This window comes from Bubalus kerabau, chromosome 21 (assembly GCF_029407905.1).
Source record: "Bubalus kerabau isolate K-KA32 ecotype Philippines breed swamp buffalo chromosome 21, PCC_UOA_SB_1v2, whole genome shotgun sequence".
Classification (NCBI taxonomy): Eukaryota; Metazoa; Chordata; class Mammalia; order Artiodactyla; family Bovidae; genus Bubalus; species Bubalus kerabau.
The window spans coordinates 61,152,404-61,178,995 of NC_073644.1; the positions used below are offsets into that span (position 1 = coordinate 61,152,404).

The following is a 26,592-nucleotide window of genomic DNA, read 5'->3' on the forward strand; positions in this document are numbered from 1 at the left end:
CCTTCGGTGGGGGAAAGATTTGCTGTTAACACACCGGCCTCGGGTGTTTGTTCTGGTTGGCCAGCAAAGGGGCTTGAGCTCCTACCAGTATCGCTGCCTGTTTAAACGTTTCCGGGTAGGCGTGGAAGGAAAACGCTCTGCCTCAGAAGTGGTCTCGGGTGGAGAGGACTCACTCTGGTACGCTGGCGGACGACACCGTGCCAGGGACGATTTTGCCTCAGTACCGAAGTCTTTCTTTTCGAATTTTAAAATGGCACAAGCAAACGAGCCTTAAATAATTATTTGAAACTAGAAACGCATTAATTAGTTAACAGCAGCTGTAAAAGGTAAATGCTCCTTTATTTCTCTTCAAGTATGTATTTTGGTTTTCTTCTTGCTATATTAAGAACTATCTCTGAGTGAATATGAGATCGTATTGAAACGTCTGTAATGTAGTAAGATGGTCTTTGTGCTCTCTTTTAGTGGTGTGGCTTGTGAAAGATCTTTTTTCTCTTTTTATAACCTAGTCTATGCATGGAACGTTAAAAAGTATCGAAGGGCCTCCCAACTTGGGTATAAACTTGCCTTTGAGCATCAAGCCTACAACCCAAAACTCCACAAACCAGAACAAAGAGGACACCCGATCCCTGAACGGGAAAGAGAAGTTGGAAAAGAAATCCCCGTCACCTGTGAAAAAGTCGCTGGAACCCAAGAAAGTGGCCAGTCCCGGGTGGACGTGCTGGGAGTGTGGCCGGCTGTTCACGCAGAGAGATGTTTACATTTCCCACGTGAGGAAGGAGCACGGGAAGGTAAGTGGCCCCTGAAAGCCTCCCTGTCGGTGGAAGGAAGACGTTCCAAGCCACGGGTGCTTGCTTGGTTCTGCTGGGAATGAGGGGAGTAACCCCGAAAATCACTCAATGGTCTCTGTGCCTCAGTTTCTTAGTCTATAAAATGGGCTTTCCAAGTCCTTCTGATCTCCTGTGATTTTTGCTGATGACCCCAAGGCCAGCGGGGAGTTATCTACTGCCGTTGTGTTTATAGCCACGGAAACTGAGAATCACGATGAACCAAACTGACAGAAGCGTTGGAATTTCCTGGTGAACTCTACAGCAGATAAAGGAAAAAGGAGGAGAGAAAGAACGTGGGTGTTTTGAAAATGATCAGTAACATTTGTATGACTTTTGTGATTCTCTCCTGAATACGGTGGTAGAAGAGAGACCTCATCTTTAAATTGTCTAGGAGAAGCTCCTATAACTCAAAATCTCCAAAAAATCTCAGTGTGTGTATTTTGTTTCTTTTTAAAATAGTTACATTCGCATCTCTAACTGATAAGGATTTTTTAAATGCGCATTACTAGACTTCATAAAAGCAGCCGAGGTGATTCTTGTCTGGTTGTCTCAAAGTCGGTTTGTTGCAGTTAGGGTCTCGAGCGTCTGCTTGCATCCGGTCACCGTGTCACTTAAATCTGTGCTAGTTTCTCAGCCTTCCTTCTGCTGGATTGTAGTGTTGAAAGTTGACTTGTTGGAAACGTTGGGTTATGTGTCTTGTAGATTGTACTCCCACGTTTCTGGATTCCGGTAGTTGCTTCCTTTTGACATTGTTTAATTTGTTTCTTTTTGTCCTGTAGTTCCTAGGAGTTGGATTCGATTCAGGGTGAATTTTTAGACGGGAATACATCATGGGTGCTGTGTTTTTGTTTCATATCCTGAGGCACCTAATGCCAGCTCATCCCACTTTCAGTTCAGATACTCTATACTTTTAAAGCAACCATCTTTTGCTTTAATTTAAGCCAATAAAGCCATAGTTATATTAAAAAGAAACACATAGTTATTCTTGGGGAGCCTGTGTAAAAAGTGCATAGGGACTGTAATTAGTATATACCAGATCCTTGAAGGAGAAGGCAATGGCACCCCACTCCAGCACTCTTGCCTGGAAAATCCCATGGACGGAGGAGCCTGGTAGGCTGCAGTCCATGGGGTCGCTAAGAGTCGGACACGACTGAGAGACTTCCCTTTCACTTTTCACTTTCATGCGTTGGAGAAGGAGATGGCAACCCACTCCAGTGTTCTTGCCTGGAGAATCCCAGGGACGGGGGAGCCTGGTGGGCTTCCGTCTCTGGGGTCGTACAGAGTTGGACACGACTGAAGTGACTTAGCAGCAGCAGATCCTTGAAAAGTTTGTTTGTATAGCATTTACAAGTCAGGTAAAAGCATTGCCTTGTAATCTCGTTTGTGCTGTTTGAGGTGCTCCTGAAGCCGTCGCGCTTGCCCTTCTTGCCATTCACACGTGAGCCTGAATTCACGCTCACATACGTATGCCCTTGAGCACTGATCACAGCGATCACAAATGGCAGGAAGATGTGTTTTGTTTTCTTTGGTTTGACTACACTTGATTCAGAATCTCCTCATATAAAAACTGGTTACTTACAAAATATAAATGGCTTTAGTATCACGTGGCTTATTTGTCTCAACCTTAGATGCCCCTAATGGGCCAAAGCATCTTAGAATATTCCTGGTAAATACTGGGTAGTTTTTACAGAGCAGTACTTGATACAGGAATTATATAAATGCATGAACAGTAGCTCTTTCAGAGCCTGATGTGGTGATTCTAAGAAAAGTCTTCTTGGCACCTGAGCTGGGTTTAATAAACGTTAAAAGAAGAGCAGACTGTAACAATTATCCGGTAGTCCAAACCCTTCATTTCTTACACATTGGAGATTTCTGTAAACAACTTGGAACATTTTAGAATTTTTTTGTTCTCAATACTCTTGCACATGTGACAGTCACTGTGTCTAGAATGTGATGAAGCGAAGGCTCGGAGGGAGCTGATGGGATGAGAAGGCACCATGGTCTAGAATGTAAGATGAAGAGAAGGCTCGGAGGGAGCTGATGGGATGAGAAGGCTCGGAGGGAGCTGATGGGATGAGAAGGCACCATGGGAGCCTTTGCTGCAGGACTACCGCCCCTCGCGGAGGGGATGTTTGGCTTCGCAGGGTTTCAGGGTTCGCTTTGAAGATGCGGGGACCCCGCTTTTTGTCCACACTCCACCTGCAGGCGTCCTTGTGAATGTTCCCAGTCTCCCCCCCACCCACTCCCGCCCCCCAGCTTCAAGTCTCCCGCACCCCAGTCTCCCTCCTGCCTTCAGAGAGCCCTGCAGGTGCCCGCTGTCCACCCCTGCTCTCAGCTGGGCCCCCCCAGACCCGCCTCACCGCGGCTTCTGCTCGAGCAGGTGGTCACCCCTCTGTCTTAACCTCCCTGAGCCATGCCGGTATCTTTCCAGATCGGCGGTTCTTCCTGGAAAGCTCTGTCTACCCTAAGCGTGCAACGATACGCTCGCCTCGGTGTTCTGGCAAGCAGGAGAAACATTTCTGTCCTGGAAACATTTAACTCTCTCTCTGGGAAGTTTCAGTTACCCTCACAGCTTCACTTCTCGTATACATATATACGTCGTATATATACGTATATATACGACGTATATATATATATACTGTGTGTATGTATGTATATATACATGTATATATGTGTGTGTATATATGTGTATACACATGTATATATATGTATGTATGTATGTATGTTGGTGTGTGTGTGTAACTTCCAAATTTCTGTCTACAGCTGTGGTTTCTTCCCTGCATTCCAGTCCCCCTGAAATCCAGCCACTTGTCAAGTGTTTCACCTTCTTGTATAACTTACAGGAGCTTTAAGCCTGTTCAACAAGGAGCTTAAACTATTCTCAAATTAAAAAAATCAGAAAGATGAGCTTGTTGTCAGTATTATTCATCCAGCAGTCGCATTCAAGGGGTGAGCCTTCTCCCAGATAAATGGACAAATACGCAGTTTTATATACAGTTTTGGGGCTCATGTACCACTGGACATCCTTTCTTGTTTGCTCTAGGAGTGTCCTGGGGACCTCAAATTAGTATCCCCTCAGTGAGATAGTATCTGAAGTCATTCTCACAGATCTCATAAATCTAGAATTTCAGGAACCTGATGGTAAATGAAAAAGTAAAAGTTGTCTGTGCTTGTTCGCATCTGAGACCTGCTCAGTGATCTGTGATCGTTGTAGCCGTTCTGTCGTTTGCTGCCAGGTGCCCCAACCCATCAAGGGACCATTGCTGAGCTTTCACTTGGATCCTAAGGCAGAGTTGCATTCGCTGACCTGTGGAACTTAGATGCCATCACAGTGGACCTTGTGAGAATTCCTGGGGCTCGCTGGGTTCTCTGGGGGTGTAGATGGTCCAGTTCTGTGTCTAGGAATTAGGAGCATGGGGTTTCGGGGGCTGGCACACTCGAGGGTGACTCCTTTCTCTGGCCTTTCTGAGCCCGACCATTTCAGAGAACGTCGTTGAATAGCTTGGTTCTGAGCACCAGGAATGAGAACGTGGTGACTCCTAACAGTGGGTGGCCCTAGGTAAATCTTAATTTTCTTTTGTTTACAGGGTACTTGGTAGTAGGTGGCTAGGTAACAGCACAGATGGAAACTCTCTCCGCCTCCATCCCAGGACTGTTCTTTGTAGGATCGCGCAGAAGGGTCGAGATGGGACGTTGAATTTATAGTTGACTCAGGATTCCATTTCTCTCTGGAGAGAAATCTGCCATTTCAGATCAGATTTTACCCAGCATTTCTACCAGTGACTTTTGACTGTAGGGAAAGAAGCTGGGAGGGAGTTTACAAGATAAAGCTGAATGAGTAAACACGGACTTTTCATCTAGGTTTTAAAAAATATCAAGCACATGGATGTGATGTGGGGCAGATAGGGTTCAGTTATCTTGCATGAAAAACATTCCAGCTTTGTCTGCCTGTCTTAAGCCCACCCGTCCTCTGCGGCTGCAGAGACAACGTTAAATGCCTTTGATGCGGCATTGAAATCCAGCTACTGGTTCTCAAACCTTGACTGTGCCTCTGAATCCCCCTGGGAGACGGGGATTTTAATAAGCACTCAGTTCTGGGCTCCAAGACCCCCACAGTTTCTGATGCAGTAGGTCTGGGATGGGGTCTGATAAAGTTTGCATTTCTCATAAATCTACACTTTGAGAACCAATGGTGTACCCTAGATAGCAGTAAAAGTCCCTGGAGCCCATTGATTCATACAAAAGTAAAGGTTTATTTCTTGCCCGTGCAGTTTGTTAACCAGTGTGAACAGTTCTCCGGGGCATCTGTCCCTCGGTGACTCAGTGATCAAGACAGTTTCTTTCATCCCTGTCATCTCAGCATAGGTGCCACTGCAGTAGGGGAGGGGAAAAAAGAAACTGAAGAATCACACGCCCTTATACTCTGGATGTGACGAGCAACACACACCGCTGGCCAGAACAAGTCACGAGGCCAGACGCACGGGCAGCGTGGTCGTCACTGTGCCCGGGTGGGGAGGGGGCACAGCTTCTGTTAACCACCCAGTGCCGTCTCTGCGGCATCAGAAGTGGTGCCACCAGGTTCTCGTGGCCCTGACTGGAGGCGGGGAGTGATGCACCTTCACTCAGGAAGGCAACCTGAAGGGGGAGGGTCTGGAAACAGTCTCAGGAGGGAAAGAGAAGTTGGAGTCCGAGCGAGCTTTAATAGCTGTTTTTTGATACCTGTATCCTCCATAGGCGAACCATTAAGTTACAGGGACTCTGGGGCCCTGCGGGTGAAATACATACCTACTTGTCATGGGCAGGCAGATTCTGGCAGACGCCCGGTGACCACCCACACGGGGATGGGAAGGATGCCCTTCGGATTCAGTCCGGGACCAAGTGACAGCACCCGTAGTGATCAGTGCAGTGGTGCCATGGCTCCCAGGAGGCAGGCGTGCATATGGGGTCACGGTCTAAAACGCATTTCTCACACCAGCCGTCCACCGGCAAAAAGCATGTCCTCTTCCATTGATCCAGTTTGTAGATTGAAACAGAACTTGCAGAGTCCTTGTGACCGCCAGTGGCGCCTAGCCTCTGGCAGACGGGCCACACGTTGGAATCACCTGGAGAGCGAAAATCAGCACACACGTGTCCCCAGGCCAGCTTTCCTGGCCGCGACGCTGGGGGCAGACCCGGCCCACAGAGGCTCCAGGAGCTGTGGCTCACGGGCTTGGCTGCTCTGCAGCACGTGGACCCTTGCCAGACCAGGGATTGAGCCCATGTCCCCTTCATTGGCAGGCGGGTTCCTGCCCACCGCGCCACTGGGGAGGCCCCGGGATGTCTTAATGTTTTTGTTTCCAGCGAGTTGGTCAGTCCGTTAGGAAAAGCCTCTCAGATCTTAGCGCCTCCTTTTTTGGCCTCAGTGGCAGGTTCCCTGGAATACTTGGTATAGCATCTTATCTTTCCTGTTGTGAAATACGCTTCCGGCATACTCTGAGATGTAGGTGGAGAGAAAGAAAAAAAGTGAAAGTGAAGTCGCTCAGTTGTGTCTGACTCTTTGTGACCCCCGTGGACTGTAGCCCACCAGGTTCCTCTGTCCATGGGATTCTTCAGGCAAGAATACTGGAGTGGGTTGCCATTTCCTCCTCCAGGGGATCTTCCCGACCCAGGGATTGAAACCGGGTCTCCCGCATTGCAGGCAGACATTTTAATCTCTGAGGCACTAGGGAAAGTGGTGGGAAAGGAAGAGGGCGCGTGGAAGGATGGGGGTGTCTGGAAGCTGAGCGGGGCTCTTGCCGAGAGTGTGCGGTCATGTGCCTTGTTAAATCATGGTGCGTTTCCTGTGCGTTTGTGTGTATGTGTTTTTTAAAAGCACCCATCCAACCTGGATCCTAGTTACGCTTCTGAAATATGTGTTAGGGCATAGTTTTTTCCTCTAATCTTTCTGAAACATTTTTAGGATTATGAAGTGTTACCTCAGCTTTTTGTTTGTCTTCCTGTTTCATTGTGGTATTTATTGACCACTAGTTAAGAATATGAAAAGACTGTTTGCAGTTAACTTTTGGAGTTGGTTGTCATGCAGTTCCACTTTCGTTCTTTTAGCCTTACTTAGAGGTATTCCTTGGAGAAGGCAATGGCACCCCACTCCAGTACTCTTGCCTGGAAAATCCCAGGGACAGAGGAGCCTGGTGGGCTGCCGTCTATGGGGTCGCACAGATTCAGACATGACTGAAGCAACTTAGCAGCAGCAACAGCAGCAGAGGTATTCCTGTTGCCATTAGGCTCGCATTACTTAGGGATACGAAAAGGCCTTTTATTTAATTAATCTGACTGTAAGAAGAGGAATAGATTTTTATCCTGAAACTCATCTTTCAGCTCCGGTGACATTAACTCTCTGCCAAAACTATACCATCCTAACGGGAGGCAAAAAAAAAATCAGTTTCTCCTGTTTTTTGGCCTAGAACTTATTTGTGGTTGCTCAGGGTATCAGGAGAAATGTATTTAAGTGAATTGCATATTCTGTGACCAGGAGCACTTAATTGTGAACCAGGAGTTGAAGGTCACGTAAGTTAGAGTTTGTGTATTAACGCTTTGTGTAAGAAACATACAGCATTGCTGCTTTTAGGAGACTTACCTCTAATTTTGGGCTTCCCTGATGGCTCAGCGGTCAAGAATCTGCCTGCAGTGCAGGAGATGCAGGTCAGTCCCTAGGTCAGGAAGATCCCCTGGAGGAGGGCATGGCGACCCACTCCAGCGTTCTTGCCTGGAGAATCCCATGGACAGAGGAGCCTGGTTTGCTGCAGTCCATCGGGTTACAAAGAGTCAGACTCAACTCGACACACACACGTACACATCTGTAATTTTGGCCACTGAAGTTGATATTTTTATTAACATATTTAGTCTTTTGTTATAATCTTAATATGTTTAAAATTTTAGAATGGATTTTATAGTATTTGAATATTTTATTTATAATTGAAATTATACATTTATAATTTTACTATATTTTATATTTCATAGTTTATTAGTATAGTTTACTATATATGATTGTATAAGTCTTCTTTGTGATTCAGTGAAAAACTTTTAATATAAAAGTGTCAAACGTTTTGGTTCAAAGCATATTAAACTACACGTCGTTGCTGGTGGTGTGGTGACGTGTGCTGAGTTGGAAGGTGGGCTGATGGGATGACGGGCGAGGGCTCGCTGCCTGCACGGTGTGCACCATTTTAGTAAACAGGGCACTTATCCTCGAATCAGGCCCGAGAAGGGCGTTGTTACTAATGCTATTTTACAGACGAGGAAAGGAACCATAGGGCAGGCTGATTTTATTACCCCAGGCTCTACAGCTTGTAAGTGGCAGAGGTAGGACTCCAGTCCTGCCTCCTCAATACAATGCTGATAAGCAGCCACTCTTTGCAGAGCAGAGAAGCTTGATAAAAGTGCTCAATTCTCGTCTCATTGGCTCTTTCAGTGTTAACATGGAACAGCTAATATGTGACTTTCCTCCGCTGTCAGTTTAATTGAGGCGCTTGGCCTTGGCTAAAGTTGGTTATACCATCATTAAACAAGCGTGTGCCTGTGGTTTGGGGAGAACGCCGAGTGTAACAGTCTCAGCTTCCTTAGCTGGGACTCAGGACTCCCTGGAATGACTGCCGTGGTGGGGGCAGGGCTGAGTCACTGGAATGAGACCCTGATGCTGGGAAAGATTGAGGGCGGGAAGAGATGGGGACAGCAGAGGGCGAGATGATGGCATCCCGGGCTTAATGGGCATGAGTTTGAGCAAGCTTGGGGAGTTGGAGATGGAGGGAAGCCTGGCATGCTGCAGTCCATGGGGTCACAGAGTCAGACACGACTGAGCAACTGAACTGACCGACTCCTTTCAAAGAAGGTAAAAGGACCAGCCGGGCGACCAGTTCCCACTTTCGAAGTTCACTGTTTCATGAGCGACAGGAAATGAAGAAAAATAAAACCTTCAAGAAAGATTAAGTTTTTTTGAAAATGTGACTTAAATAAGATTGTAAAATATTATTCCCAATTTTGTTTATAGCCGGAAGGGATTTTTTTCTTTTTTTTTTTTTCAGATGTTTCAGAAAATTTGCTCTTAGATGTAAAATATTTATGTCTGCTCAGATGTCCATTGCAGCTATTTTAGGAGACATTTTTCTGGAAACTCACCAGAGGTTTCTTCAAACAAAGTTGAAGGGCTTTAAATTTATTTTTATACATGCCCAGTTATATGGTCTAAAGGGAAAGACGTGGCCACTATGAAATCACTGAAATCAGACAAGGCATATCAGTGTACATTCCACTGAATATTAAGTGTAAAATCCTCAAATTTAGGGATGCGCGTTTGTGCGTGCTAAGTCGCTTTAGTCATGTCCAACTCTGTGTGACCTCATGGACTGAAGCCCGCCAGGCTCCTCCGTACATGAGATTCTCCAGGCAAGAATACTGGAATGGGTTGCTGTGCCCCGCTTCAGGAGATTTTCCTGACCCAGGGATTGAACCTGGATCTCCTGCGTTGCGGGCGGAGTCTGTACTGTCTGAGCCACTAGGGAAGCCCAGTTTTAAGGACGTTCAATAATCTAATAACACAAAGTAGTAGGCAGATGTGTTCAGTCCCAGTTCTCAGGTTAGCAGATGTGTCTGTGAAAGTCTTGTAGGATTTTAGGGGCTGGTGGAGCCAGAGCCGGGGCGGCCAGTGGTCCCAGTAGAGGGTCTGCGATAGAACCAGTCGACCTCCAATCAGAATTCAGATCAGACCCAGCAGTTAGGTGACAGGTGTGTGGTAGGTCTCCACAAAACTGCCAGAGCATCTGTTGGGACTGCCGTCTGTCTGTCCCGAGTGGACCCAGCCTTCATGGGTGTGTTCGTGGTGGGGTCCTGAGCCCTTGGCCATCTCACCCGGGGCCTTCCCACACGTGCCCTACCAGGCCCTTTCCTGTGGTTCCAGCAAAAAAACCTCAGCTGCTTCCGGCCCTTCCCGCACACCACGCCTCTTCCTTGGCTTTGCCGCTTGCAGTTCCCTTTGCCTGGAAATCCTGTGTTCGCCTCATACCCGGGTTCACTCCCCGGTGAATTCAGCTACTCCTGCCAGCAGCTGTCCCCGCAGGGCCCCTCTGTGTTCGTCTGCTCACCTGTGACCGCCTCGATCGCAACAGGGCGTCCTCCTTATTCTCTGTCTTCGTCAGCAGCAGGGCGATCCTGGCGGGTGGAAGCAGAGCCCCAGTTGCCCCGAGGAGTGGGTCAGGGCCCCGGGGAGCCAGGCTGCCCCGGCCCGCGCTGTAGCCAGGCCCGGCCTGTGGCGGGTTCCTCTGGCTGCTTCGGTAAGCGTGGATGGCGCCTGCCGTTGTGCCTTTTCACCTGGCAGGCGCAAGCCGTCTGGCCAGAAGGGGCTCACTGAACAGGTGTTAGAAGGTCACTTAAAGCGCCGGTCAGCACTGAGAATCCTCGCACTTGGAGCGCAGCTGGCTGGTCCTCTGTCCCAGGGCGTGCGGCAGCGCGGCTGCCCCCCACCCCTGCAGGGACCCAGCAGGGCGCTATGATCTCGGAGACCGGGGATGACGCTTCTTCCCTGGGCACCTCCTGTTTATTGCTCGGAGTTCAGGGGTTGTGGAGGCTCCCTGGATGCCAGGCTGGTCCTGCAACCAGGAAGGAGAAATACGTTTCCGTCTGTTCTGGATGAGGGTCCTGGGACATGCTGGCTTCAGAACGTTTCTTACTAAAACCACCACCAACAGCCAGGGACTGCCTTCCCTCGCTGTCACCCAGGAGCGGTTCTCCTCCTCTCTCGGCCTCCACTGCCCGGGACCCAGACTGGTGCCCCCTGCCCCCTCCCAGACCGGTGCCCCCTGCCCCCGCCCGCACACCCTGTGTTTTCTCAAACCTCAGCCCCTTCCTGTGCCCCTGGGCTCCCTCCCTGCCCCTGGAGCCCCCTGGAGGCAGTTGGAGGTACAGGCCCAATGGGCCAGTGGACTGAGGGTGGACAGGAGTTGCTTTCATGACCTAAAATGCCCACATTTGCTCCAGGAGTTTTGTTTGTTTTTGTGTCCAGCTCCTTGCGACCCCTTGCAGGACACCAGGCTTTCTGGAGATTGCTCAAATTCACATCCATCGAGTTGGTGATGCCATCCAACCATCTCATCCTCTGTCGACCCTTCTCCTCCTGCCTTCAATCTTTCCCAGCATCACAGTCTTTTCCAATGAGTCAGCTCTTTGCATCAGGTGGCCAAAGTATTGGAGCTTCAGCTTCACCATCAGTCCTTCCAATGAATACTCAGGGTTGATTTCCTTTAGGGTTGACTGGTTTGATCTCCTTGCAGCCCAAGGGACTCTCAAGAGTCTTCTCCAACACCACAGTTCAAAAGCATCAATTCTTCAGTGCTCAGTCTTCTTTATGGTCCAGCTCTCACATCTGTACATGACTACTGGAAAAACCGTAGCATTGACTAGACGGACCTTGGTCAGCAAAGTGACACGGCTGTGGAATTAGTTTTCTTCATTGAACTAGAGCAGAAAGTGGTGTTGAGGCTTCAGAATATTGGTTCAGTGTTGCTGTACAATGTTAGAAGGCTTATATGTGCTTCTCCAGGAATGCAACATCCATTTGTTACCTCCTTAGGAAAATGTGTTTCTAAGTCCAGCTGGCAGACCAGATTTTTAAGTTTTAAGAATTTAGCACTCCTTCTGTAAGCTGATACTATATTGAAGCCCAAAACAACCAGAAAATAATTTTACATCCCAAAGTGGGGGCGTCAAAGGAAATAACAAGGCCATCCTGGCTTCGGTTGTCTTGGCAAGAATCAAAAATAGATGGCTCTGGAATGTGGCTCAGAGGTCACAGGTTCCCGGGGGGTTTAGTTTATAGCTGGGAAGACTTCAGACCCACAAGGCTGCCTAAGGACCAGTAGCCCTTCCCTCCGCCTCAAGGTCGGATGTGGCTTTGAAGCAGTCCCCCACGTTGTGAGAACACGTTCCCGTTGTGGGGCAGGAGGTGAGCTGAAGCCCCGGGGCAGGGCTGGAGCGGAGGGAGGTCCTGGACCACATCCGTGTCCGCCCGGGGCTGCCCACGCACTGCCGGTGGAGTTGAAAGGGTTTGTTGGCGGAAGAAGGTGGGAATCCATGAAGTCACTTGTTCACGTCCACACACACCAGAGTCGCCACACACCTGGGACCACCGCCACCCAGCCACACCCAGCACGGCCCACAGCAGCTGAGGGTTTGTTCCCACCCCGTGCGGGTCGCACCGCAGCTCGCGTGTGCTCTCGTACCTTCCGGTTTGGGAGTTGAGAACACCTGCCCACTTGCCTCTTTAATGTCGTTTATTAAGAGGGCTGCAGAAATTAATACAAGACGTAGGACTGGGATTAAGAAGAAAGCCACCATCATCGGCTTTAACGTCCATGGTTTTGATATCTGGGCTTGTTTACTTTCTGAAATTACTTTCAAAGTTCTGACAGATCATCTGATGAAAACAGTGATCATCTTTAAAAGGAATAGCTAGTTTATTTTCTCTTTTGATTTGTGGAAATAAATACTTATTTAGAAAGATTGTACTTAGGCCTTCAGGGGGTATGTTTTAATTATTTTAATTTTTTATTCTATAGTAGTATTTGTTTCTTTCATGAAACAGTGATTGTCAGAGGGGAAAAAAATTTTTCACAATGACCTCTTTTCTATTTAGATTGCTTTTGAATTTAAAAGGGTAGAAAGGCTGTTTTAAAAATTACATTAGGGACTTTCCCAGTGGTACAATGGATAAGAACCTGCCTCCCAGGGCAGGGGACACGGGTTCGATCCCTGACCCAGGAAGATTCCCACGTGCCGTGGAGCAACTGAGTCCATGGAGCACAAGTACTGAGCCCATGCTCGAGAGCCCGGGAAACACAACAACCGCACCCTCTCACTGCAGCTGCTGAAGGCTGAGCGCCCCGGGGCCTGTGCTCTGCAGCAAGAGAAACGGCCGCAGTGAGAAGCCCACACACCGCAGGGAAGAGTAGCCCCTGCTCACCACAGCTGGATAAAGCCCGGGCACCAGGGCAAAGACACAACAGCCAGAAACACATTTTAAAAGAGAAACACTCCGTGTGTGTTTCCTTCCCCGTGGTCCCCTCCTTAAAGACTGGATTCTCTGAGAGCAAAAGTAATAGAGAAATAACTGTGTCCCCCATCCGGGGGCATACATTTCAAGAGTTAGGGAGGCTCAGAAGACAGAGGACAAACCCTTAAAAATAGAAGGATGGGCGGGAAACCAAACCAGGCCTGGAAGAAATGGGCAGCGCAGAATTATTCTGCTCTGCTGTGATCTTTGATCCCTGAATGTCTTAGCAAAATATAGCAGCACCCAGCCCATGGCGCCTGTCAGTTCTGGTTTTCTCTTTGTGAAAACCTGAAGGAGAGAGACACGTGATGGATGAGGAGTTACGGGGCAGGGCCTCTGGTGGAGTTGACGCAGGAGGGTGGAGGCCCCGGGCGTGCCAGGATCTGTAACCCCCACAGCCCTGAGCCGTCACCGCTGGTCAGCGGGGTGGACGCAGACGCCCCAGGAAGGCGCGTGCGCAGGGTCAGCCCACGGCGGCCCGGCAGGCGTCTCTGAGTTTCACCACCGTGATTCTCGCAGCTCTGTTAGGACAGCAGTTCTTCTTGCAGCACTTATGTTTTTCCAAATGTATGCCCTCATATCTGCTGTGATTCTGAGCACAGACGCCATGGTGGGACACGCTTCTTTCCCATCTGCGCTGCATTTGGCCTTTCATTGTTCTATGTTTATCACAGCTCCCTGTCTTACTTTTTAAATCGTACCGTGTCATCAGCAAACTGGCTTGCCTTACAGCCAGATTGGAGACTTAGTTTGTGTGTTGTTTTAAACAGGCATAGCAGCAAGCCGAAGCGCCTGCCTGTAAACTCGCTTCATTTCAGAGCTGTTGCTTCAGTGATCTAGATCCTGGTGGCCCGCAGGACGTGTTCTGAGCACTTTATATGAACAGAAACTGTTCTCCTCACTTTATAATCTTGACTTTCTTTAAGCCTGGATTGATTACTTGTCTCTCTTAAATAGATCTGGTTCTGAATGATTGAGACTTGCTCTGTTTTCTGTAGAACGCAAGACAGGGGTCTGAATCGGGCGTAGCAAACTGATTTCACAGGCCAGCCACCTGCTTTTGTAAATAATTTATTGAAACAGCCACCCCATTCATTTGTGTGCCATCGTCGGTGGCTGCTTTTCAGCCACGAGGCAGAATTGAGTAGCAACAGACCTTATGGTCTGCAAAACCTAAAATATTTATAATCTGGCTGTTTATGGAAAAGGTTTGCAAGCCTCTGGTCTAAATTTATACTGTGTATATTTCCACCAAACCATTCAATTTGAATTTGTAGAAATTTGGATGGTTTAGTACTCAAAAATTATTTTTCTTAATGCTTTCACACATGTATGAAATTTGAGTTTCCTATGCTATGTTCATCTAAATACCTATTTACGACCCATAGTATTCCACGTTACGGAGGTAGGCTACTCGTATGCGTACAGGACTGTTCTCTCAAAGAGCGTGGCTGGTGTGGGTGAGCAGGTTTACTTCTTTACGTTTTATCTACTCATAGATTGGTGGATTAAACAAAGAAGGGTTACTTTATCCTGGTGAAAAGTTCCAAGAACCTTACAATGCAAATTATACCTTTTATTTAATAATATGCTAGTGATGTGACACATTTCTTTAGTGAATTTCTTTTTTAATAATCAACTTACTGAGTTATAATTTATATGGAATTTGTGTGTGTGTGTGTGCGCGTGTGTCATGTCCGACTGTGACCCCAAGGACTGTAGCCCGCCAGGCTCCTCTGTCCATGGGATTTTCCAGGCAAGAAATACTGGAGCGGATTGCCATTTCCTTCTCCAGGGAAATCTTCCCGACCCAGGGATTGAATCGAACCCTTGCCTCCTGCATCTCCTGCGTTGTCAGGCAGGTTCTTTACCACTAGCACCAGCTGGAAAGCCCATGTGTAACCTTAGGACATTTTAATCCTGTAGCAGAGCTAATCTATTTTATAAAAGAGGCATATTAGACTGTAGATTTTCAACCTGCTCAGGTTATTAGCCTACACTATTTATTTTTTAAAAGTCTTCGGTTCGTCTCCATACTTGCATATTACAGGAATTATGTGCAATTCTGAAACTGTTTAGAAGAGGCCGTTCATTCATTCCCAGTTTGGGAATGTTTAGCTTTATGCTGTGTTTGTTCTTCCATCCGTATCTTTCTTTTATTCTATAAATATTTATCGAATTGCATAGCATTTGCTATGAGGGAGCACAGACACAGTGTGAAACATAAACCTTGCCCAGCAGATGCTTACATTTGGGTAGAAAAAGAAAGGATAAATATTTTTGAAGCTAAAACTAGTTTGACTTGCGTGTGAAACAAGAGTCTTCGGAGCATCACAAGGTGGGATATAATTAAATGCTAAAGGGAAAGATGCTTTCTGTTCAGGTTTCCACTCGGTACCCGTTGAGGCTCTGATTAAAGTGAGCAATAAAATGCAGTCCAGCCTTACAAGAAGTCAGAGGAGGGTAGAGTGAAATTAAAAGTTAAAATTGGGTGTGATACGTGCAAGAGAAGAATTAGACTTAAATCTAAGGTACAAGGAAGCAGATTTGAGCATCACTGTTTGGTAGGGAATCAGCAGGAGTTGGGAGATGGCCAGGGAAGGCTGAAGATAAGAAATACTATCTCAAAAAAAAAAAAAAAAAAGAAATACTATCTCAGCTATCCAGAGAGGTATTTCTCTCAGCTATCCAAAGAGGTGTTTGGAGCATGCGCCCGAGGAATTTGCCCTGTGTACAGAGGAGCAGGCAGAGAACGGATGTGGTAATACACGGCTGGCACAGCTAAGGGGCTGCCAGAAGTAGTTCTGGACCGTGACATCCTGGGAAGGGAGTGGCAGGAGGCTGGGGTGGGGGGTAGGCAGGTGGGCCAGCTTCATCCCCAGAAGCTACAGGAAATGCCAGGTGGGCGTGGGGAGAGGAGGGGCACGTTGAGATGTGCGTTTCTGGCGGTTCACTTGTAGCTGGGGTGCCGTGGGTGAGAGAAGAGGCAGCTGGATGGAGAGATAGGGAGGCCATCCAGGGAGCTGAGAGCTGGGCCGTCTGGAGGAGGCGGGTCCGCTGGGTGCCCGGGGGCAGGGCGGAAGGGGTCCTGGTCCGGAAGGCGTGGGTTTGAGAGACTCTGAACAGAAGGTTGATGAAGTCCCAGGAGATGAAGTCAGAATGACAGATTGAGGGTTAGATCATGGAGCGTCTCAAAAGCCCAGAAGCTGGGGTTTTGCCTTACAGTAAATGGCAACCCACTCCAGTGTTCTTGCCTGGAGAATCCCAGGGATGGGGGAGCCTGGTAGGCTGCCGTCCATGGGGTCACACAGAATCAGACACGACTGAAGTGACTTAGCAGCAGCAGCAGCAGCAGCAGCAAGGAGATGGTGTAGTGAAAAGGCCCTGTTGTATCTGATGTGGGGTACTCTGCCATCTCCCATCACAAAGGGTGACCCTGTGGGTCCCCAGCCCCTGTAAGGACAGCCTGTCTGAGTGCTGCATCCAGACTCACCCCTTGAGGGGTGACTGGTCGTGCTTGTCCATTTTCGCCTGCGTTTTTCTCAGCATCGTAAAGCCTGCCCTGGTACCCTTATCCTAACAAAGCAGCTTTCCTCACCACAACCCCCCTCCATTTCCCTACTCTCTGCCTTCCTTTGCAATAAATCTGCCTGGAATCATTTCGTATCTTTCTGACTGGTTCCTTCTCCCATATAGACTTTAAACCCACTGCTCCGCCAGAGCCACTCTTTTTTTTGGAGGCACCAGGCAGCCTGTAGGATCTTAGTTCCCTGACCAGGGGTTGAACCCATGCCCCCTGCACTGGCAGCCGGACCCTTAGCCGCTAGACTCGCTGGGGAGGGCCCCATCAGCAGAGACCCCCCTGCCACGCTCTCCAGCACTGCCGCATCGCCGAGCCCGGGGCCTGGCCTGGCCTTCCCGGCCGGTGTCCTCGCTGACCTGGCGAAGCTCTCATCCGCATGGTCCCGTTAGAGCGCTTGCTCCTCTAGGCCCCGGGAGCGCCGCCCTCTCTTGGTTTGCATCGGCTTCATCCGCCGCTCTCCCCAGTCTCCCTCGTCTTGTCAACGGGCTGGGTGCTTTGACTCAGACAGTTCTCATCCAGGCCCAAGACTTCAGGCGACGTCCGTGTCCTCCTGACTCACAGGTCTGTTTAAATCTCTGGCCCGACTCCTTCCCTGCTTTCCACACGTGCCTCTAACCACCTCTTGAGCCTCTCCGCTTGGATGTCCAGCAGGCTTCTCACACTTAATGTACCCAGAGTGTGACTGAACCATTTTGCTTCCTCTCCTTCCCTGAGCCTGCTCTTCCCCGTTTTCCCCAGCGGGGAGCTGGTAGCTCTGCCCCGAGCAGGTGCCCAGGCCACAGAGCTTGGGGTGGTGCTTGATCCCTCTCTTTATTTCCTCTGCCTCCTGCATTCCGCCCATCCTCAGATCTACCCTGGAGGTGTACCTGCCGAATCTAGCCACTCGGCATCCCCTGTCTTCCCAAGCCCAGGGCACGTCATCTCTCCCCCAAAGCCTCTGCCTGGCTTGCTGCCTCCACACCCGACCCGTCTGAACTCCGCTGGTCATGTTGGTCCCCCGTTCACACCCATTGGTGCCCCTCCGTCACCCCAGTGGCCGGCCCAGAGCCCACGGAGTGGTGCCCGAGACCCTGGAGTCTGCGCCCGTGTGCCCCGCCGCCCCCCACTCTGTAGAAAGGCGGAAAGGACGTGATGGGGCAGCTCCCCAGGGAAGCAGGGAGGCTCAGGAGCGTGTGCCTAGGTGCCCAGCCTCAGTGGGCTCTCAGGAGAAGCAAAAATGCCGTAGTGTGTTTGCCCACCCCTTGGCGGAGTTGACGCACATGTCCTGACGTTGAGCTCTCCTGATGAAGGGACATTGATGCAGATCCGTGATGTCCTTTCTGAGGACAGTCAGGCCAGAAGGGTCAAAGAGCCGGAACGTTTTTACAACTTCTAAACTAGACAGTCTTGTTTTTTTCTGAACTCTATCCAAAGGAGTAATTGGTTGACGGCAGAAAATTGTATCTGTAAAAGTTGAAAAGTGGAAACAAGCTAAATCATTAACAGAGGATAGTTCAATGAATTATGGCCCACACATACAGTAGAATACTGTGGGATCAGCAAAGTTTGTGTAGCTGTGTTTGCTTACAATTGAGGAGATCAGGTTACAAGTCAATATGTATAGTATAGACTCATTCTTATAAATACACATGAATACATGTATCCAGAAAAGACATGGGCAGGATATACAGCTAGAAATTGATAATGGGTACTTCAGTTGCTGCGGCTTCCCAGGTGGCTCAGTGGGTAAAGAACCTGCCTGCCAGTGCAGGAGACTTAAGAGATGTGGGTTCGATCCCTGGGTCAGAAAGATCCCCTGGAGAAGGAAATGGCAACCCATTCCAGTATCGTTGCCTGGAGAATCCCATGGACAGAGGAGCCTGGCGGGCAACTGTCCAGGGAGTCACAAAGAGTCAGACATGACTGACCACACACACACGCACAACACACCTCAGCTGGTGAGATTAGAAGCAATCTTACTCTCTTTTATTTTGCAGTAGGTCTTTGGTATTTTTGTAGTCTGTCACAGTAAGGGAAAGAAGGTGAAGGCGGTGGCATCTGGAGGCAGCTTCCGGGCAGGAGTTCCCGCAGTTTCCTGTCCCCTCCTCACCCCCCGCCCCTGCTGTGTGCACAGCACACCTGTTTAGCACCTGATCCCGGGGCGCCCCTTCTACAGGCTCCTCCTTCCCTGTGAGCCCCTCCCCGCCTCCCCGCCTCCGTCCCCGGGTCTTTCCTAGGCTCTTACCAAGATTCAGACATGCCTGTGTCTCACCCACCTTCTGGAAACAACCAGTGCTTGCTCTCTATCCAGCGTTTTATCCTACACTTGTTATTCTGTGATCGCTTTGTAGAACATGCTCATATTTTTCCAGTAGAAAATTGTGTATTTTTTTTTTAATTCATTTACACAGTGAATATTTACCGAGTGTTTTCATAAGCTGAATGCCAGGGATATAAAGATGGATGACCCACAGCTTCTGTTTTCAAGGAGCTTACAGGATAGTATGATTCCTCCTGAAATAAAAATTAAAAACCCAAAAACTTTTGTTTTTTTTGAGACAAAGGCACACCATATAAAAAGGTGTTTTAATCTTTTAACTGAAAATTTTTTACCTTAATACCATTCGTCATTAGAGGAATGCAAATTCAACGACGATGAAACGCCACCAGCCGCCCTTTGTAATGGCTGTGGTCAAGTAAAATGGCATTATCAAATGCTGGGAGGCTGCTGAGCCATTAGAGCTCGCATCCATCGCTGGGAAAAACAAAGAGTGCAGCCATCTGGAAAACACTGGCAGTTTCTTATGTAATTTACCATATGACCCAGTAATCCCACTCCTCGGTATTTACCCAAGGGAAATCAGATCGTATTTCCTGTCCATGACTGTTTATAGTTTTAAGTATTTATACTGTATACTTCAGAAATTTCCCCAAACTGGAAACAACCCAGAAATCCTTCGCCTGATAAATGAATAAACAAACAGAGATCTATTCGTGCAGTGGAGTACTCCTCCACAGCGAGAAGCAGGGAATACACTTGGGTGATGCGCTCGTGTGATGCCGGGTGAGAGGCACACACGTTAGACTGCGTGGTCCATTTACATGACAAACGGAAAAAGTAAAACCGTCGGATGGAAGACAGATCAGGGTTTTCAAGAGCTGGGTGTGGGAAGGAGGGGTTGATCTAAAGGGGCATGTGGGAATTGGGGGGGTGATGGAAATGTTCTGTGTGTGTGTGTGTGTGTGTATGTGTATATATATTTTTTTGCTGCTGCTGCTGCACTATACACCACGTGAGATCCTGGTTTCCTGACCAGAAGTCGAAGCTGTGCCGCTGCATTGGAAGGGCGAGTCTTAACCACTGCCAGAGAAGCCCCTAAACTGTTCTGTCTTTAACTGTATCCATTTCTCAAAACTCATTAAAAAGGGAGTTTTACATTTTTAAAATTAATAGCTCAGTGAATATGATGTAAAATTTTGAGGCAACAACAAAAAAAATTTAAGAGTTATATTCACATGGTTCAAAAATCCAAATGATATGAAGGAATACAGTTAAAGTCCTCTTTCCTACCCTTGCCGGCCCTTGACGTTGCTCTGCGCCTGTGTCAGCCTCTGTACATCTGTGTTGTCTTTCTAGAACGCAGCTTTCTTTCACAGAACACAGCTTATTAATGCAATTTTGTGTCCTGGTTCTGTCTCCACGTCATTTATGTTACAGTTCTTCTCATATCAGCGGTTTGAGATCCTCCCTTCTTTCTACAGCTTTATGATGAGTATCATTAAGTGCATATCATTTATTTAACCAGTCCTCCTTGGATGGACCCAGATTTTTCTTTTCCATCTTTTCGCATTAGACACAGTGCTGCAGTGAATAATCTTTGTATATACAAATCCTTTCTGCTATTGAATATGAAGTCTGCGTTGAAAACGCAGATTTGTTCCAGTGCAGTTGATAATACATCAGGGAGCAATTGAAGCATAAGGTGACTCCTCAGTTTGCTCATGTGTGATTCCCTTCCTGAGAAACACTAGTTCCAGAAAACCATGAAACGGAGTCGTGCAGGAATACACGTGACACACTTGTGCACACACCTCCCAGCCCCACCAGCGCCCTCGTTTCCCGCTGGGGGGTCACACAGGTCCACAGGAAGGGATCACAGCTGCCCTCCGTTTTCAGGTAAGCTCCCTGGCGCTCACTTCCACCAGCAAAGTGCAGGCCTTTTTCAAGGTGAGGCGCCATACTTTCTGCAGCACCTGTGTGTTTCTTAACCAGGTGTTAAGAAATGTTTCTTACCGTGTGTCGATGCACGTTGCTCTTCATTGAGCGAGTCGCTGGCAGTTTTTGCGTGTCAGGCTCCTTACTGACTGTGGCTGGAGCCCTGTGGGTGTCCGCCTGACTCTGCCTAGCTCTGTGATCTAGAACCTGTGTCCCGCGTATGTTATCTCACAGCAGCACCGACCACTATGTGCAGAATCGATTCCCAAGTGAAAGGGTTCAGAGTTTTAGGAGTTAAATTCTGAGAGACTGCTGTTGTGATAGGCTGAAAATTATATAAGCGGTTTGGCTTTTCTGTTTCCATAAAAAGTGCTGTGATCGAGGTGAAGGGTGTGTGTCACTGTGATTTGGGAATGAGTCCAGCCCCCACTCATCTCAGATCTCTGTCTGGATGTGTGACGGTCGTCAGGGGGGGCTCTTTGCGTGCGGCTATGAGTCCGAAGCCTCGGGGAGGAAGGGCGCTCAGAAGAGCTGGGAGAAGGGGAGCTCGGGCTGGGTGGGCGTGTGGGGCTATGCCTTTTCTCCAGCTTTTCCACTGTCCCCCGAACCCGAAAGAGGCCTTCAAGCCAAGTCATGGGAAGGGACCGGTTATCAGAATGTCCACCAAGTGCCATCCGGAAAGAAGGGCTTTTAGAGGCATTTAAAATCCCAGAGCTCAGACCTGAGCCCAAGGCCAGGGCATTCAGAGCAGAGGAATTAGTGATGACGCTTTCTTTCCTACAGGACGTGAAGATAAGAGTCAGCAATTGGAGATGAGGGAGAAAATCTAGCAAGTGCACCCAAGTCTTATCAAAATTTTCAGACGCTGCCACCTGTTTCTTTGAACAGTTCTATTTAAAGACAAAATAATTTACAATTCACAATTTGTTTTCTGATTTAAGTATACAGTTTCCACTTAAGGCCCTGGTTCTGTTAATACCAGCTTTATGCTGCCATAGCAGCCGGAAGGAGTAAAGGACCTTAAAAGTCTTGAAAATAGAATGATGATAGACATTTATACTTTTCTTAATGCTATTTTTTCCCCACTTTTCATCAAAAATTGCTTTCAGTGTCATAAAGTAACAGTAGGAACTATTAGGATATTGAAGATACAAATTATGAAAATAGGCAAAGCACCTTCAAACAAGTTAGTATTTAAAATTTAACAAAGAAAAAAGTCATTTGTTTTGTTAGGTGATCAAACGTGGCAGGTTTGATCTGGAAACTGGGGTTTAAACTTGTAATTTTCTTGTCACCAGGCATTTAGGAAACCTTGCCCCATTGTTTTTGGATTGTACAGTTCATTTCTGCAGGGCTTCCCCCCCCCCCCCCCATGAAGATGTTGAAAAAGAATACCTCATACATTGTCAACTCTTTTTTGGAAAATAGTAATTACTGATTCAGCTGAGCTGTTCTTCATTTATTTTATCATCTACTGAGACTTTCTTTACTGATACTTCTCTATTACAATTTCAATTTTATGTTAATATAAATATGCCATAACAAGAAGTAGCATGTTAAAATCTCCACCATAATAGAGATGCAGTCTGCATGGGTCTGAGGCCTACGCCCTGTTGACTGCCTAGAATCACTTCATTTGGCTCCCTTCTTTATGATTATTTGCTGTGACTGTCTTGCTTTTACTTTTTAGTTTAGTTTTGGTTGTGCTGGGCTCTTAGGTGCTGCAAGGGCCTTTCTCTGGTTGTGGGGAGCAGGGCTCCCCTTCACCCTGGCGCTCAGGCTTCTCCCTGCAGTGGCCTCTCTGGTTGCAGAGCCGGCTCCAGGGCTCACTAGTTGCTGCAGCGGGCTCAATCCGTGCAGCTCCCGCCTCGAGCCCAGGCTCAGTCTTTGTGGCTTCCGGGCTCTGGAGCGCAGGCTCAGTCCTCGGGGCTCCCGGGCTCTCGAGCGCAAGCTCAGTCCGTGTGGCTCCCGCCTCTGGAGCCCAGGCTCAGTCCTTGTGGCTCCCGGGCTCTCGAGCGCAGGCTCAGTCCTCGGGGCTCCCGGGCTCTCGAGCGCAGGCTCAGTCCTTGCGGCTCCCGCCTCTGGAGCCCAGGCTCAGTCCTCGGGGCTCCCGGGCTCTGGAGCGCAGGCTCAGTCCTTGCGGCTCCCGCCTCTGGAGCCCAGGCTCAGTCCTCGGGGCTCCCGGGCTCTGGAGCGCAGGCTCAGTCCTTGCGGCTCCCGCCTCTGGAGCCCAGGCTCAGTCCTCGGGGCTCCCGGGCTCTGGAGCGCAGGCTCAGTCCTTGCGGCTCCCGCCTCTGGAGCCCAGGCTCAGTCCTCGGGGCTCCCGGGCTCTGGAGCGCAGGCTCAGTCCTTGCGGCTCCCGCCTCTGGAGCCCAGGCTCAGTCCGTGCGGCTCCCGGGCTCTCGAGCGCAGGCTCAGTCGGTGCGGCTCCCGGGCTCTCGAGCGCAGGCTCAGTCTGTGCGGCTCCCGCCTCTGGAACCCAGGCTCAGTCCTCGGGGCTCCCGGGCTCTGGAGCGCAGGCTCAGTCCTTGTGCTGCAGGGGCTTAGCTGCTCTGCGGTGCGTGGGATCTTGCCGGACCAGGGGCCGAACCCGTGTCTCCTGCATTGGCAGGGTGATTCTTTGCCACTGAGCCACCAGGAAAGCCCCTGTCTTGCTTTTGGAAAGATGTCTTGTGTTTTGACTCTCCCAGGTGATCTTAACATTGTCCATCTTACATGTACAAAAATTCAACAGAAATTAGATTTAAAAAAAAAACAAAACACCTTTTTGAAACAGAATTATTCATGACTGACTGTTCCTGGTTTTATTCTAAAGGAAGCTGCTTCTTCCTTCTCTGGGTCCATGTGCTAGTCCAAGAGACTGCTGTTGCTGCTGCTGCTAAGTCGCTTCAGTCGTGTCCGACTGCGACCCCATAGACGGCAGCCCTCCAGGGTCTTTCGTCCCTGGGATTCTCCAGGCAAGAACACTGGAGAGGGTTGCCATTTCCTTCTCCAATGCGTGAAAGTGAAGTCACTCAGTCATGTCCGACTCTTCACGACCCCATGGACTGCAGCCCACCAGGCTCCTCTGCCCATGGGATTTTCCAGGCAAGAGTACTGGAGGGGGGTGCCATTGCCTTCTCCCCAAGAGACTGGGGATGGTCTATTTAATGTGATCAACATTCTTATGAAGTTGAAGGGGCAGGGTGTCTCAGGTGCTAGCTGGTTACTGGCTTTGTTCCCTCCGTCTCTCTCTTTTCCCCCAGAGATCATTCTTGTGTTCTGGGAGGTATGTTACATATGCATGTAACCCTGGGATGTGCTTAGGAAAACAACACAAAGTATGTAAGTGGGTGTGGTCAGTCGTGTCCGACTCTTTGAGGCCCCGTGGACTGTAGCCTGCCAGGCTCCTCCATCCATGGAATTTTCCAGGCCTTGAATACTGGAGCAGGTTGCCATTTCCTTCTCCAGAGGATCTTCCCAACTCATGGACTGAACCCACGTCTCTTTTGTCTCCTGCCCTGGCAGGAAGGTTCTTTACCACTAGGCCCACCTGGGACACCATGGTACAACTTTCATCTTTAACTTGGAGAAGGAACTTCCTCCTTGGCCCTTGTCTGGGCCATGTCCATCATGTCCATCACAGCGCTTTGCTGTTTTTTTGGCTACGCCTCGAGTCTTGACGGATGTTACTTCCGCAACCAGGTATTGAACACTCAGGCCCTCAGCAGTCAAAGTGTGGAGTCCTAAGCACTGCTTCTACCAGGGAATTTGCTTTTAAATAATAAAAGATGCTTTTTAACAAATGAAACTTGGATAATAAAATAACCAGCTGCTTGTTAATAACCTCACCAGCTTGTTAATAAAATAGCGCTTTGAGGCTCTGTCTGCATCCCAGGCACTGCGCTAGCCCCTCAGCTCCCCCCCACCCCAGCACCCTCTCCGAGGATGTCACCACTGTGACCCCCCAACCGCTCGGAGGGTGGGAAATGCCCTGTCCCGTGGTTCACGAGCGGTGGGCAAAGGTGCCGGCCCACCTGGGCCTCCAGAGCCAGGCTCTCAGCTGCCTCAAATTCATTTCCTCACCAGCTGGAGTGAGGACATGTTTGCCAGGTGATTAACATAAAAACATTTTTTAAAACACGGATCATTTCTTTATCAAATGGGTCGCAACTGCTTGCTTATCTCTTCTGATGGCCAAAGATAGTAACAGAGTTTCTCGTGAGAACTTAATTCCTGCTCCATCCTTGGTTTTAATGAGGGCTGAGCCAAATTTTGTTCCATTCACGAGGCCGACCATTCTTTCTTGATTTCATTTCCCTGGGATGTAACGTTAATTCCAGACTGCAGTGCATATCATGCCCAAAGAATTTGTTTTTAAAGATATTACTGATTTTACTTCAAAGGTTACACATGGGAATCTGTTGAATTAACATAATGATGTCTTAGCCGAAGTGGGAAAGTTTTCACTTTGATGTTGAGATCTCTCTTGATAGCGCTCTCTTGGTCGTTCAGCGTGCCCCCCGCCCCCAGGACACAAATGCACACACGCACACAGACTCATTCCACATACACCCTCAGGCACGCTCCCCAGAGTGGTATCACGCTTGTGCTCTTGAGATAATCAAATATCATTTAAAAATTTTTCTTGGAAAACTCTTTCCTTATATACAGAATAATGAGTTATTAGGGAGGAAAGCTAAAAGTGTTTAAAATTAGCCAGAGATTTTAAATGGCACATTGGAGAAGGAAACGGGTTCTTTCTGGATATAGTAAATGAAATAATGGCTTTATTTGGTATCTACTAAAGAATTGTGTTTTTCTAGGTTATCTGCCTTCTAAAAATAACACCTCTTGGGCAAAGAAAATCGACGTCATGTCTTCATTTCAGCTATCTGGGTGTTTGTGTTGAATCAGAATCATGTTTTGTTTTGTTTTTTTTTCCATCATAAGTGTTTTTGAGGAAAAAAACATAGCCTTATGATAAAGTATGTCCTGTTCTCTAGAAATGAGAGATTTAGTGTAGACAGGGTATTTGTTTTCTGAGTTTAGCTTATATTTCTAAACGGCTATAACCGAATTCCCCATGATAACCCGGCCCTGGCGGCCCCTTCTGTTGCGCCTTTAAGAGCCGTGCAGTGGACTCACTGTTCTGTGTGGCAGAGCCTGACGACGTTGTAAGCAACTGTACTTCCATAAAAATGTGAAAAAGTCTTTCAGTCTTGTTACTGTATCGCTAAACGATAGTGGTACACAGCCATTAACGAAAGAGTCTTTAGCTCGTCCGGCGTTTCTGCTTTGCTCTCTCCGGTGACTTTGTCCCTCTTTTCTCCTGATAAAGCAAATGAAGAAGCACCCGTGCCGCCAGTGCGACAAGTCCTTCAGCTCGTCCCACAGTCTCTGCCGCCACAACCGGATCAAGCACAAAGGCATCAGGAAAGTTTACACCTGCTCGTAAGTCCTGGCTTCTCACGGGGCGGCGCCGCGCGAGGGTCGGGCGGGAAGCGCCCGCTTCCCCGTTTCCCTGTCAGCCTCCCATTTCCCCGTCCTCCGCCCCCCGGTGTGTGGGTTTCCTTTCTTGAATCATATTTTGTTCTGGCAGGCTGTTCTTGCTTGGTGTGTAGCACTTTGACAAGATGAAAATTAAAAAGAGCAGTTCGTTGCCCGGGCCTTGTATGTTCTCACCTGTTCCCTGTGCTTTGTGTGTGTGTGTGTGAGGAGCAGCTTGTGGCCAGGGTCTTGGTTCCCTGAGCAGGGATTGAACCTGGGCTCCGTCAGTGAGAGCACAGATCCCTAAGCCCTGGACCGCCCGGGGAAGTCCCAGCTGTGCTCTTGTTAAGCAGAGATTTGTGGTTTCATTACTGAGAGTTTTGGCACAGTGACTCGCAGGCAGGTAGGGACTCAGCTGAAGGAGATGCTCTTTGGTTCCCTA

General features: G+C 48.7%; 1 protein-coding gene across 9 annotated transcripts in view; it reads left to right on the plus strand.

Moving 5' to 3' along the window:
• Positions 1-26,592, plus strand: part of ZNF532 (zinc finger protein 532) — a 130,290-nt gene that overhangs the window by 97,128 nt on the left and 6,570 nt on the right. For all 9 annotated transcript variants that reach the window (XM_055559442.1, XM_055559444.1, XM_055559441.1 and 6 more), the window contains 2 exons: positions 507-788; positions 26,002-26,114. In XM_055559442.1, the coding sequence (XP_055415417.1) occupies positions 507-788; positions 26,002-26,114 (395 nt within the window). The remainder of the gene's footprint in view (positions 1-506; positions 789-26,001; positions 26,115-26,592) is intronic.